At 31.0% G+C, this 15583-nt stretch overlaps 2 protein-coding genes across 2 annotated transcripts; both read left to right on the top strand.

Annotated features, from left to right (window-relative positions):
* Positions 1-384: 384 nt before the first annotated feature.
* Positions 385-6667, top strand: Tsp_10375 (putative neurotransmitter-gated ion-channel ligand binding domain protein). The gene is made up of 15 exons (XM_003372765.1): positions 385-744; positions 808-882; positions 943-1104; positions 1211-1261; positions 1323-1469; positions 1519-1670; positions 1722-1780; positions 2462-2520; positions 2964-2993; positions 3826-4119; positions 4603-4733; positions 4843-5056; positions 5112-5202; positions 5925-6384; positions 6454-6667. Exons 1-15 carry the CDS (start codon positions 385-387, stop codon positions 6665-6667), a joined length of 2499 nt encoding a protein of 832 aa, XP_003372813.1.
* Positions 6668-7706: 1039 nt separating this feature from the next.
* Positions 7707-13738, top strand: Tsp_10374 (DnaJ protein). The gene is made up of 10 exons (XM_003372764.1): positions 7707-7841; positions 8163-8224; positions 8279-8380; positions 8639-8695; positions 8746-8812; positions 8869-8963; positions 9117-9191; positions 13317-13408; positions 13476-13551; positions 13622-13738. Exons 2-10 carry the CDS (start codon positions 8177-8179, stop codon positions 13736-13738), a joined length of 729 nt encoding a protein of 242 aa, XP_003372812.1. The 5' UTR covers positions 7707-7841; positions 8163-8176.
* Positions 13739-15583: the final 1845 nt, after the last annotated feature.

Genomic DNA, 15583 nt, shown 5'->3' with positions numbered 1-15583 from the left:
TTTATGCTATCAAAATTAGTAATGTTTTTGAAATTAGCCACGCAGAAGTGCTAAATCATCTAATAAGCTTAAGGAAATTTATCTGCTGAAGAAGTTTTCAAACAAATCAGCTGTTAATTAGCTGAGATTAGCGTGAAAATTCCTTTGCGCGTGCAGTTTACAATTTGCAAAATTTGAAACCATTTCATATTTGATTTTCTTAGAAAGAACTACAGCTGCTCGATGAATGGTGCTGTTTGCAATTTACAAAGTGGAATATTGCGAGCTTCATGTTCATTTCATTGAGCCTTATTGGCCGGTGAACATGGCTGAAAAGCGGCCAAGGCGATGCTGCACAGGATCGTGTTCTTCCTATGGCAGCTTTGGATGCTGTCAAAATTAGGCATGACTGTGCAATCGGAAGCACTGTGCAAAAATGATTCATGGATTGTGGACGAACTGCTTCGAGTGCATCACAAAAATCAGCTGCCCACTGGTGGTAAAGTTTTGGTAGAAATTGAACTCTGGGTACAAGAAATATCAAAAATCAACGAACTTCGCTCTGAATTTGAACTCGACATATACATGACCGAAGCTTGGAATGATCCATCACTTGCGTTTAATCATCTCAATCCTTGCAAAGGAAATTTATCACTAGACAGTAACACGTTGCTCAAACGCCTCTGGAATCCGAGCTGTTGCTTTGTCAACAGCAAATCAGCATCCGTTCATCGTTCTCCATTTACAAATATATTTTTAATGATTGTAATTTTGTTTTTTTTTTAATTAATTAAAAAATTCACAGATAAGAATTTAACTTCATTCTAGTATTCAAATGGCACAGTATGGGTTAATTATCGGATCAAGTTGACCGGACCTTGTGAAAAAGATTTAAAAACATTTGTATATAAAATTAACCATTTTACTTCATCGATATAAATTTATCATCATAATTTTTTACAGCCAATCGACCGACAACGTTGCTTTCTCACCTATGAAAGTTTCACATACAATGCTGACGAAGTTCAGCTAAAATGGATTGACGTCAATCCAATAACTTTACTCAAAGAAATTCGCCTTCCTGATTACAAACTGATCGATTACTCTGCACTCCATGTTCAACGAGTAAAAATAATTTTAATTTTACTCATTTCAAATAACTGTACATTTTTAATTTAATTTTAATTCTTTTTACTCGTTGATACGACAGTTCTGTATTGAAAATTTTCAGAACTATCCACCAGGTCGATGGCATGAGCTGACAGCCACATTTACTTTCCAGGTTGTACACTGTTGTCATTTTAGAAAACAAATTTTTGAATAATAATATTTAAAAATTTCAGAGACAGTATGGTTTTTATATACTGCAAGCGTACGTTCCGGCCTACTTGGTTGTATTGATATCTTGGATATCGTTTTTTCTTGATGCAGACATGATACAACCGAGAACAATGTTAGGTGTGCATTCATTGTTAGCACTAACATTTCAAGTAAGCATTGATAAATCTGATTCTGATGATAAAAAAGATGTCGTTCTAGTTTGGTTCTATTTTAACTGATTTGCCAAAAACTTCTGATGTGAAAGCCATTGATGTATGGATTCTTTGTTGCATGGCTTTCATTTTTTGCTCCCTGCTCGAACTAGCTGCCGTTGGTTATTTAACGCGCAACAATATAAACAACACATTAAAGTATTTATTAAAACATTATTATTTTTTCTGTATTTAATGTGAATATTTTAGATGTGAATGCTCTTGGTTGTGTTGGAAATGCCCTGTTCTGACAGCGAAGAAAATTGATGGTATTTCTATAGTGATGTTTCCTTCAGCCTTTTTGCTTTTCAACATCTATTATTGGGGATTTTTTCTCGGATAAACAATTTATATGTGTATACTTGATTATGATTATGCTACAACTCGCGTTGCAAAACGCAAATGAATAACTTTTAATAAATTCGAATTTTCAAGCCAAAACCAAATGCTAACTAAGCATCGAATTTAATAAGCAAAAATAAAAACTCTTCTGCAACAAATAATGTTGCAAACTTTTGTGCATATTTTAAAAGAAATGGTATTTATTTATTTCATTCATCAGCTGAAAACATAAGATTAAAGAATTTACATGAATTAGCATGGTTGCACAAAAGAAATAAATTTTGTGCATTTAACAAAATCATTAAGAAAGCTTTTAACACCAGTAATGTGCAATGAAATGTAATTTATGGTATGCAAAGAACAGTTTGTAAATCATATCAATTTCCAGGAAAGCATTTCTTTTTCTTGCACATGTTGTTTCTGTTAGTCACAGTTTAAAAAATTCAAAATGAACAGTTCAGTATGAACATGCAGCAGTAAATGAACATAACTGAAATGCGGTCTAGTTCAAGCAGAAATCACAAATGTGACCTAAAATTTATTATAAAATAACAACTGCTTTATAATTTTAAGTAATGAACTATTACATTATTTTCTTCCTCTTACAGGTGTACTTATTGCACAAAATTCTGTTGAGTTGAAGCTGGTTGAATTTCGTTCACCCATTGTTTGTGCGGCTTGACAGTCACCAAGGTCACTTTCAGTTTCAGATTCAAGTAAACATCTTGAATTCAGTTTTCTTACCAACGCACTTGCAGTGTCCAAGGAATGCTTCAAAGTTAAGTTTTTCAGCTATTACTTTTGTAATCAAAATTTATGGTTCTACACCACTGCTTAATCTTCAGTAAAATTCCATAAAGTGGTATCTTTATGAAAACTGCATATTTGTTAAAAAAATATCAGAATATACAATCTAATGTACTCTGTAAATATATTTTTTTTCTTACAAGCATTTTTACAATACACTTTACCTTTATTTCTTTTAGCTTTTTTCTGAATGAGGGCACATGATAAGCGATGTTTTTAACCTCCTTTATAATAAAAATTCTTATTGCACATATCCCTAACTAAGTAATAAATATTACTTTTATTGTGTCATTTATTTTCCAGTATGCCAGTTCAACTATGCAAGCATCTCGGGTTCTTCTTAATATCTAAAAGTAATTTTAAAGCTCCATGATTTTAATAATGTAAAATATATAATGAACTTTAATATTTAATAATGTAACTGTGCCTTTTTATACCTGTAAATTTCGTTCACATAGCAGCATTTGGTCGATGTCAACACTGGAATCCAACTCAGCGCGCATATCACCAGATACTTTATTTTAAGACCTTATAGTAATTGATAATACTTGAGACTTAGAAATAAACAATAACTTCAACTATGTAAAAGGCATGTATATGCAAATTTATTTTACACTGGGCATTCTTTTCTCTTAATTTCAATTTATAATTATTAGAAAATGCTGCAGGCATTGAAAATCTGATGTATTTCAAAAACGAAATAAAAGTTATGAATAACAATCTTTTTCTAAATTTAAAGTTCATTCTATTTTATAAGTTTATAAATACCCATAGCTGAAATTTGAAGTTATTTCAACTCTTGAAAAATTTTTTGAACTTTGTTGTAACACTATAAGCAATATAAGCCATGATTACTGGACCTATCACATTCAGTTACGTCGCAACTTAAATTCTTATAAACGATAAATGAGAAAAATTGAAATCTTGCTACAAAATAAGTAAATAATAACTAAGAAATGTAAATAAATAAATAAATATATATAACGCTTAACGCTGTTTTTTGGCATGTCACGTGACTCATTTTTCCTTAAAGCAAGAAATTTAGCTAAATATTTTTAACAGCACTGAAACGTTTTTATTACATCATGTTGCTTGAGTTGTCCCATACATTTTGTTAGTCATTTACAATAGCTGGTTTGGATTCTGCTCGTTTTTATATATTCAGTCATATATTTTTGGTGTGCTCTGTTTGTTATCTCACAACGAGAGCTTTAGCAATGATGACTTAAAACAACCGGCAGAGCTATGCACTGATAATAAACCAACAGTCGTTGATTCAAAAGTGGATATACCTTTGACAACTCTAACAGCAGAATTTCTTAAGAACAACATCATCAACATTGCACAAATTATGGATCAGTTCATACAACAGGATCCTGTTGATAAGCGAAGTTACAAATCAAGACGGGATGTTCTTGAAATGATATCTTATTATCAAGAAATTCTACATGAGAAGAAAGTAAGGACAGCTAACGCTTGAGTTTCATTACTTAGAAATCTAAGGTTGAGGAATCAAAGGCTGGTCCATCATCACAATGATGAATGTGAGTAATAAAGCATGTAAACATTTTAATAATATTTCAAATACATTTTGTTGTATATATTCTGACTTTTGTTGGAACCGATGTACTATAAACACATGCTATAACGACCTTCTACAACGCAGTTTTGCTTAACGCTTATTTTTCAAGAACGTTTTAAGTGGGGTATGCACGTACATATATATATTTGCATTTTCTCAGCAATTTCTAAAATTTGAAAAGCATTAAAAACTATATTACTGAAAAACTTAATTAAGGTTTTAATCATTAATTAAATAAATTGCAGTTAAAGTGGTTGTTCTTATAATAAGATTAAAGATCGTAGATAAGATAAATGTCAATTAGATTTAAATTATAAATACCTAATTTTCATTTAATTTACTGTATACATTTTCCTACAGTATTTCGATGATGATGAATGTAACGTTACAACAATCATTTGTGAAGAAAAATTTCTGCTGATTTATTTTAGATTTATTTTATTGCACGACAGCCGAAATTTTACCTGTTCAAGTAGTGCTCAACCTGTCGCGTTGTTTTCATAAATTTATTGTATATTCATATTCATTTTTAGCGAAATTGATAATGTTTCATTTTTAGTGGTGTCTTTGTTTCCTTAAATGACTATTTATTTTCTTTAGAAGAATGACAGAATACTGGAAATCGGTTCCGAAGAAATACTGTGAAATATGCAAGTGTTTTTATTACGACAATAAGCCGAGCATTCAAAAACATGAACAAGGCGCCAGACACAAAGCAAATGTGGCACTGAAACTTCGCCATGTAGCTCGACAAGGGCGGCTGAGATTGAAAGAAGCGGTTGAGACAAAAAAAATTATTTCATCAATGGAAAAAGTATATAATATTTGAAGTGCTAATGTTGTTTGTCATGGTAATTTTTTCATTTAAGGAAGCGCTCACTTCATATAACAAGGATGTGAAGCATGGTTATGTCCCGAAATTATCGTCTCAGACAAATGCGCAAGGATTTACGAAGAAAAGTGAGAATATTTTTTTTTATTTAAAGCACTACATTATTATTGCGGTTTAGTCTAAGAATTTTTTTAGTATAAAATAAAATGTAAAAGAATAATTTATTAATGTTGCACTAGATCGAAATATAAATAAGCATAGTTCAGTTCTTTATAGGTAAGACATTTTAAATTATAAATTTGGTGACTGTATTTTTGTTCTGATTTTTCTATAAGTTGCTGTTCAAGATTGACAATTATAAAATGTGTTCACCATTTCAAATAGTCTAAAAGTAATTATAATAATATTTATAAAAATTATTTGATTTTTATTATTTTTTACAAAATAATATTAGTTTTATGACCTGTTTATTTATAATAATTTTAATAGTTGTTCGTGTTTGATATTTTTGTTTTTGTCAAGCAGCTTTTATGAAAGTACGGATAATGAATTAATAAAATGAAATTTTAATTTTGCTAGAATGTTCATTTGCACTGCGAGAGTTACGGTACGTGAATTACAAAAAGTTGATAAACTCTCATGCTTACTTGAATTGTTTGTGAATTTATTAAATTATTTTCTTGTATTTGCTTTTTCTGAATACGACTAATGCTTGGTATAAGTAATTTGTCAGTTATGAGAACTAAAGACATTGATTGCTACAATAGTTTGGATAGTTTTTGTTGTTCGAAGACAAGAAAATGTATTAAAAGTGAATTGAAATTTTTTAAATTAAACATTTGTTTATTAGAAACATCATCATCCGCTTCGACGAGACAGTTTCAAGATGAATTGGCTGAGTCAGCGTTTGCAGTTTGGTTTGAAAGTGCAACTCCAGAAGGATTACTGTATTATTGGAATTGTGCTACTGGTGAGTCGACTTGGGAACAGCCAGCCGAAGGTTACGTTTCTTTGGCAGCTCAGCAAAAGCAGATGAATCGTCGTGAGGTGGCTTTGGGTTTAGCACCTGGTTCGAGTTCACAAATGGCCATTCGGAAGAATGCGGGCGTTGCTCAGCGACCAGAAACATTTGCAGCATTCGAACAAAAGTCGTTGCCCTTGGTTAAGCAGGAGGCGCCTGTGATAAAACAAGAAGAAAAGTATGATGCTATGCTATCCAGTGCTTATCGAACTGAAAATGAACAATCGAATGAAGCATCTGTTGGACATCCGTATGGAGAATGGCAACCGGTAGACAAGCCAATTTGGAAGTATGTTCTTTTTTAATTACATTTTTCAACCTGTGGAATACAATAATGCATGAAATTATTTTTTTTCAGTTATTGTGAAACGGATGCTGAAACGTTGGATTTGATGTATCAGCAGTCGCAGTCAACCGCTTCTACTTCGGAATGGCATGAAGAGAATGAGACACTTTTTAAAGAAAGGCAAAATCCAATTACGTCAGTGTCATCCGAATCATCTTCTGCTAAAGTTGAGTTTAAAAAGCGCAAACCGAACAACACGGCAAATCGTCGCATTGTCATTGAATAAATGCAAATTTGAAATTTATGTAAAATGTCATAACAAATGAGTTCCATTAGTCGTGGAATTAATTGAATAGTGAATTTACAATGATCATGGAATGCAACGAGTAAAAATAGGTACAGACGATTTACTTGGGTTTTGTTTTCCAGCTGAACAATGCTGATTGAGACTTGTGGGCGAAATGGATTGTAGAAAGAAAAATTATATATATATATCAGAGTAAAAGGATGAAAATGTCGGTTTAGATTATACAGCAGGCTTTGCTGATTAACAATTTTTACACATCGTATATGTTTTCCTTATTAACTGTGCATCATTTTTTTGAATCAATTTGAAACGATAATTGCTAATCAGTTTTTGCTTTTATTCACAGTGCAACCATTATTTTTTATTTTTAACTAAATCGAACAAATGTAAATCTAATTATAATCGAATATTTTTAATTTTTGAATTTGATTTGAAAATAAGGAAAATTCGGTTCATATTTCAATATTTTTGTTTGCTTTTACAGCTTCTGTATTCAAGCTCATACAAGTCTACTCTATCTGCATGCTGCGTCCAGCTACGAGAACAAATAAATTTTTTCAAAAAATAATTTAGAAACAGTCATAAAACAAAATATTAATTAATTAATTAAAGTTTTTGTCGGTTGCGCACGATGTGTGTGTGTGTAACAGACGAACAATTTTTTGAATTAAAATTCTGTCTACATCATATTTATTAAAATGATGCATTTGAAAAAATTTTTTTAATAATTAAAATGTTAACTGTGTGTCTAAAAATGAAAACAAAATTATTTTTTATATATTTTTGTAGCAAAATATTTAATTAACTATTTGCAGGTGAGCTTGCATAATAAAAATTACACCAATTAAAGATTTATAATAATTTCATCTAAAGTTTTATTTATAAAAATATTTGAAATATCAAAAATATTTGAAATTCATTATCAGTATTGCTAAATTAATTAATTTTGCAGCAAGTTGTTGAATTAAGACAGTATTCAAATGAACTTCACGGTTGTCGTTATTTTACAGTATACTCTACTCGACTTTTTGTTAGGCGTTGAATAACATCTTTTGAAAATTGTTTTAGCAATAAATGTTCATGTTCCATTTGATTTCTTTGTATGAATGTTTGCTGTGAAGAATAAAAATTTATTTTCAGCAACAGAAACATGGTATTTTTTGACGAAAAGAAAATCTATCTTTCCGCATTAAAATTATAATTTTCTAGAAAATATATTTGACCTTTTCTATTCTGTTATTTTTTTATATTGTTTATTAATCTTTTTTTCTTTATTTATTTGTAAAGTTTATTAAGAAGATGTATTTCTGTTGCTATGTTTGTTTGGCCGTGTTTTTTTGAAGTTTCCCTTAGATTTAAGTATAAACTTACTTTCATCCTTTACTTATATGTATTATTGTCTGACGTTTCATGTGTATTGTACTTTATTTATATATATATATTTAACGTTATCATGGAATTATTTGTGTTTTAGTTGTGAATGTAATCATGGAAGAAGTGGATCCAGAATCATTGTTTTCGAGTTTTTATTCTGAAGTAACTTAAACTTTTGTTTTCCAGTTGTTGAGAAATTCAGTTATCGCTTTTTAGGTGAAAGCTATTGAGAAGCGAGATTCCGTTTTGAACAGCAAAGAACAAATACATCGTTTGACAAAACCTGGATCTACATATTTAAATTTGAATCCATATGATGTTCGTTTGTTTCATTTTTATTAATTTTAAAAGAATTTATACTTTATCTTAGAATTTCAGTTGAATTTATTAGAAATTTACATTTTTTAATAAGTATCGGGTGATGCGTAATTATAGTATAACATTTTTAAATATTGTTCTTTGTTCGAATACAGTTTGATATAACTTTTTGAAATGCTTTTAGCAGTGTATCTTATTATGCACATTATATGCATTTACCTTATTTTAGTACAGATAATAATGTTTTTATATATTAAGGTTCTTTTGTTACCATTGGAGTCAACTGTCGAAGAAATGCGCAAGCAGTATCGCAGGGTAAGTTTCATAGGCTTGTCATTGTTATTAATTGCATATAAATATTTCAGCTATCTATACTGGTCCATCCAGATAAAAATCCAGACGATCGGGAGTCTGCACAAAAGGCTTTCGACGGTAATGATTCGTTCATTAGATACTTAGTTCTACACTGTTCTTCTGGGATGTTATAGTTTTGAAGAAAGCTATCGAAATGCTTGAAGATCCAGAACAGCGTGCTCGCATTCAGTTAATTTATGAAGAAGCGAAATCTCGTACTGACAAATTGGTAATTGTAGACTTTTGTATCTGGATGTACTTTCTTATGCTTATTTGTATTTAATTTATTTGTATTGCATTTAGTGTATGGATGCAGAAACTGCTATTTTTGTTTGCATTATTAAAAATTATCATATTAAATAATTTTATCAATATTTTATAGATTGCAGACAAGCGCAAAGCCCAAAAGAAAGAAAGCGGGGGAAAAGTTACATTGCTGGAAGACAATCCTGAATACGTATGTACCTTTATAATGTGTTTAATAATTAGTACATGTTTATAATTGTTCAACTTTCATCATAATATATGCTTGTCTAACAGTAAAAAAGATGCATGTTTAGTGTTTTGAATTGAAAATGTTTCACTTGACATGTTGTATGCATTTTTATTTCTGGTATGACGACGTTCATACTTTTTTTTCACAAAATGAAAAGTGATATTAATACTATTAGACATACTGTAGGAAATGCAAGTACAAATGATGGATGGGAAAATTAAGCGAAAAGTAACTGTTTTCTGGTTTACTTATTCGTTCTTTTCTTGTAGCATTTGTGGATGCAGTTGTGAAATCAGTGATATGAGACGGTATAATTATAAGGTTAAAACAAAACAGCCAGCATTCAATAAATAATAAAATAACGATGGACTATTTTTTGCAGTAGAATAAGTTCAGCTGCTTAAAAGCAGAATCGAAATTTTTGATATTATTGATCATTTAAGTTTTTAATTTAAAATTATTGTTTTTTATTTGTTGGGTTGTCCTGAGGAAAATCATGTTCAACTGTAAATATGTCTGCTTTATATTTCCTAATGCAAAATACGTTTTGAGTGTCGATGAAGAGTGAAATCGATAAAACTTTCACGTAATATATTTTCATTGAACTTCTCGACAACATTGCTGCAGGGTGGATTTATTTATTAAATTATGGAAATTTTCATATTAGCAGTCCATTTTCATTTTAAGTTTTGTTATTTTGTAAAAAGCGCAAGTAGGCCAAGATTATATCTTTCTTAAATGAAGTATTATTGATTGGACATACATAAAAGTGCTGTTCAAAATTTCAGAATTCAGCTATTCCAATTGAAAATTTCCATTTAAAGTTTAAATAAATTTTAAATATAACTTTATCTGTAAATAAATATGTAGTTTTTATATTAAAGGGCAATGATTTTTAGTTTAAATTAAACTGAAATGTTTGAATAAATTGCAATTGTTGATGTTTGAATTTTGTACTAGGCTGGAATTAGTGGCATGACGTAGAATTGAGTTTTCCACCAGATTTATTGTGCAATTCTGTGACTACATGATCGGTTACTATCCGCTGTTTCAGTTGACATTGATCTCCTTTAATTGAGATCATAATTGTCCACACTCTCTGCATTCATTGAAGCCGAACGGCGTAGTTGAATGCTATCGCGTAATGTTGTTGAACGCGTAATTTTATTTGTTTGCCGTGCTTATTGTTTGAACGTTGTTCATTAGCGGTACCATATACGGTACCAGCAGCAATTGGGAATGGCCATTAAGTATGATAATTTTTGACAGTTCGGCTTTGCTTGAAATACTTGATTACGCAAATGAGTAGATAATATTTGTAAAGTGAAAAGTTAAAAAAATTATTTTTAAGCAATCGAAAAAATTTCATTTTTAGTTTTACATACACATACGCAATGGGTATTTATTTAATAATTGTATTGTTATTGAATTTCTAGCGTGTTTATTTCACTTCGCTGTACTCGTATGTATTTAAAGAGTTGTATTTGAGACGTTAAAATTGGTGAAATGTGAATGAGTAAATTAATGAATTTATTTCAAAAATTGTCATGTGCAATGATAACATTTTTGACAAATGTCGCAATAGTAGTATTTTTCAAGAGTGAAATTGAAATCGTTTAGCAAATGCTTAAACGATTTGAAAGTTGAAGCTTGTCCGCATGATTATTAGCTGTTGGACGCGCACACCGCAGTAGTATGTAGTAATAAAATAATTTTCTCCAATGATACGTGCTGATTAGCTGACTTTACACGTTGCCAACAAAAGCTAGTCGGACAATTTTATTCTTCATTACGTAACACTGAAAGAGTAATTTATCCAGCTGTTGTGGATTGTTTGTTTTTCAAATTGCGTCACGTTGAAATAACATCTCAGTTGAGAGCTTGCAGAATTTCAATCTTTGTGGTTTTTATTTTCGTGATATCAGCCGAATTCAATTTATATTGAACACAATATTCCGCGTGATGATAAATACAAATTTCTTCAATTATTTTCTCTTTTATTTTTTTTTATTTTTCAAATACGATCGTTTATAAAATGACAATTTTCCATTTCCATTAAATTTAAATGCATGAAGTGTAAAGCTGTTTTAATATTTCCATTCTATAATGATCAATACTTCACCATATTAACTACTTGGTTGTATTGAATTTTGTACTTTTGCATTGAATAAATATAATAATGTTGATGAATAATTTTATTTGACGGAAGTGAAGTTGGTTTTTGCAATTTGAAAAATAATCATTCAGCAAATGTTGCAAGCAATATAAATTTATTTGTAAAAGCTTGAGAATAGATAAATTATTAATTTTATCGTAGCCATATGAAATAGAAATTGTTGAGGAGTTTTGTAGATCAATATTTTGTATCCTGCATCCAAATGGATGCTGTATTCAAATTTGCATTTTGATCAAAGCTGCAAGAATATTTGAATAATCGATTAACACCGTGCGCATGTATTTGTATGAAAGTAATAAAAGTTGCAAAATTGACTTCCAACTTATTCTATAAACCCCATAGATTGATGCGCAAGCATTTCAATTTTGCAACAGAATATTTTATAAAAATTTAACAGATGACGTTAGATTTTAAAAAAGTTTTCTTAATTTTGTTCATAATTAAAAATAATAATAATTTCAATTGATTAGTTGCGTGTGTAATTGTGATGTAAATTGTGCAATGCGGTCAATTGCATGCAGGGTAAGTGAAAGAATGTCAACTTGACATTGTTTTCAATTGTTTCAAGTTGCATGTTGAATTGGTTTGAAATTTTCAGTTATGAATTATTGAATTATAAAAAGAATAATAAACCAATTCCTTCGACAGAGTTGTCGATGCAAGTATTTATATGTTGAGATTGATTTTCAATTCGATATATTATTTCAATTTGTTTGCTTCTATTTGCTTTTTTTTCTTGTGGATGATTTTTTCTACTTCTGCTGTGCAAAGAGATGATGGGAGCGGTTTAAAGTGAAGTCGATAAATAATAAATAGCCATAGTATATGTATATATATAAATATATATTCTGTGTGCTGTTTACCATGACATGCTGGTGGATGACGTCTCCTGGACAGGGTACACTTTTCTGGCTTCCGGGAAAAAGATGCAATTTTGATTTGCATGCAAGCGTGACGTGTTTTTAAGCAGGCCGACGTTGACGATGCGTTGCATTATTTTGACAACGTCTGCAAATGGCGACCGCGTGATTTTCGCGTGCTGTAAATTTTGTCGCAGGACTGCAGCGTGTCCGCTTTTTCCGAGCCGGTTCCCAGGCTTGAGTTGACTTGGCAATTAGCCAACCGACGACCGGTCGATAAATCAAGCTGAAAATTGTGCGCTTTCCTGACAGCAACTATCGAGGAGGGGCTTCTGGAAATTTTATGTCCATTTGTTTATCCGGTGTTTTTGTATGTTGTGAATTTAGTGGAAATGGCTGTCATTGATTCAATAAATGATTATTAATTATTTAAAATGTCCGTTATTTTCAAAAAAAAAGAAGCTTTATGAAAATGTCATATAAGCTGCTTGTTCATTGTTTATTTGGATTGTACACCATTGAACGTGCCAAAAGTGCATCTTTGCACATTGCTCGGATTTGAGCTGAGCACTGTGTGAAAAGAAATTTCAGTTGTTTTAAGCAACGTATGACAATTTTAATTGGGCACAAGCACAAATTGGCTGAAGAAAAAGTTGCTTGACTTTTGTCGCACTTCAAAATTGCCTGCCAACTTTGACATATTTCTGCACAAAACAGTTGCATATCTATCTCATTGCAACATGCTATTGAATTGCATGTTTATTTTTTCCATATTTTCTATTTTTTATTTGCATATATTAATACAATAACATTTTATTGCAATTTACGTTGTGTGAAATTAAATATTTCGCAAAAAAAAAACTAAAACCAAACGTGACCAACGGCACTTACACAAACGAGAGGGGTTTGTTTCACGATGGCGATGGTGCCAAAGTTGGGCAAAAATTACTTAAAAAAAGTTCGAAAGTATCAGTTGAAGTGGGGATTTTTTTGTTGTGTTTTTCGTTTTATGCAATTTCGGTATTTTGAAGTTCAGTTGTGATTTTCTAGTATGAAAAATTGCTATGGATGAACAGAGTGAAAATTTTGGCCGAAAGAGAACGCAAGCGAAGGATGCTAGCGGAACGTGAAGTCGAAGACAAGTCTTGACACAAGCTATTTTTTTAAATCATTTTTTTGTATTTATTATATTTTATTATTGCTGTACAGAAAACGAGCACATTTGGAAAAGCAAGAGCTGCTGGAACGGAGAAAAGCTGAAACGGAATGGCAAAAGAATTACGAGGTAAAGTGGAAATTTTTTGATTTCCATTTTTTTCACTTCATTATGCTTCTGTATTGATCAAATGTTTCAGGAATCGCGTGATTGTCGAGTGAGCAGTTGGAAAGATTTTCAGAAGAAGAAAAAAGGAAGAGTTGGCAACCAGGGATTTCGCATGCCAAAGCACCGAGCCGAAGCTCGCGATCATTAGAAGATGCAACTATGATATGAAGAAATGGAAAAATATCTTATTTATGTAATTTATGCAGTTTTTTTTAATATTTTTCTGATGCGAATGCAGATAAATAATTTGTAATTGTAATTGATAATTTCCCGTGAAATACTAAATCTGAAAAAGAAGGCAGTTGACGATGGCAATTATTTCAATAGTCTGTCTCTCTTTGTGTTTTTATTTTCCACTTATTTCTAGTGGAAAATTCTGTGCACAATGGAAAACAACATTTTCCTTCGCATTTTTTGATCAAAATTTTCATGTACTATTTTAATTGGAAAAAAGTTAAATTTCTATGATAACTCTAACGTATAAAATAGTCGATTAATTGTTCTTTTTGTTGAAACGAATTGCTTTCTTCGAATCACATGCCAACATTATTACTGTATTTTGCATGCAAAGCGAAAGAAAATGAAGCAAGCAAGCGGTAATTTATTAATATGAGAAAAGTATTTTGTAAAATTTAGAACAAACGACTACTTGCTTTAGATGGAAAAATTGCTGATCGACGAAATGAAATTATTATAATTTTAAAAGAAAAAGCGCAACGTTCGAAGTAAACAAAGTTTGCATGACTAGTTAGTTGGTTGAATGAATTCTGACGTTGACAAAAGTGTCGTAATTATCGTTGGATGTGCAATTTTACTGTTCGATGATTTGACGACCAGAAATTGAATAGAATATTGCAATACGTAATCATCCAATCTACGAAGGCTTGATTTCTTCCAATGCTGCTGTTGTACAGCCAGCAACATGCAACATGCACAATAAGCACGACAAAAATACGACAATCACTAGCTATTGTTCTTATGTATGTCTATTAAATAACCCACTATTAAATAATATTAATGATCCCATTGAATGGTTTTTTTTATTTATAATGAAATATGAATAAGTAATTCACTTTGCAAAACAAGTTAGAAAAGTTTCAAATTTTACATAAAAGAGTGTCTAACATCTTACAATAATAATTTAATAATTGAAATTATATGCATGTTAAAATGTTATCATTAAAAAAATGTCGAATTACGAAAATCTGTTCAAATTTGTTGTTTGAAATTGAAAAATGACTGACTGTGGGTGTGTGTCAGTCGGTATGTTGGGAATGGGGTGGGGTTTTGTTTGGTACAGTTGAAGTGAACATTACCACTGGCTTCAGCAAACGTGCGAAAACTTTCAGTCGGACAAGATCGAGAAGGCAAAAGGGGAATTTTCTTTGGCATTTTCTTTTTGCAGGAAGAAAAGCATATAGAAAAAAAAGCAAAAAAAACAAAAATGCACAACTGGTGATTTATATGCTTCGTTGTCGCTAAGCCAGACGGTGGGCGGCGAAGTTGAAATTCCACGACGCTGTTGTTTCTTGGAAGTTGATTTGAGAAAAATGCAAAAAAAAAATCTCCGAGCAACTTCATCCCATTTATTTTATTTTATTTTATTTATTAATCGCTTCGCTTGGCATTTTTGCCGCGGCTTTTCCCCCTCATTTGTGACGCCAATTGTGCGTGTGCACATTAATGATGCGAGACGAAAAATTTTTTCAATTCTCCAGATCATCATTCATCAATTTTACTGAAGCTGTCGTTGTTGGTGAATGAGATCAACGATGGCACAAAAATTTCACAAATGTTGCCTCCCACTGTCACCAGCCGAAGTCCAGCGCACGTGCTTGAAATATTGTCTCTCTTTCTGATTATTATTATTCATTCCACAGAGCAACAATATGAGCATGTTTTGTTGAATAGTCAATTCCTGTTTGAAACACTGTTTATGCAAATTCTATTTGAATTTCTCCGTTTCGATAAAATGCAAAATTTTATCATTCCA

This window comes from Trichinella spiralis (genome assembly GCF_000181795.1).
Source record: "Trichinella spiralis strain ISS 195 chromosome Unknown Scfld8, whole genome shotgun sequence".
Lineage (NCBI taxonomy): Eukaryota > Metazoa > Nematoda > Enoplea > Trichinellida > Trichinellidae > Trichinella > Trichinella spiralis.
Note: the sequence above shows the minus strand (reverse complement) of the source record. Positions and strands in the feature narration are given on the sequence as shown.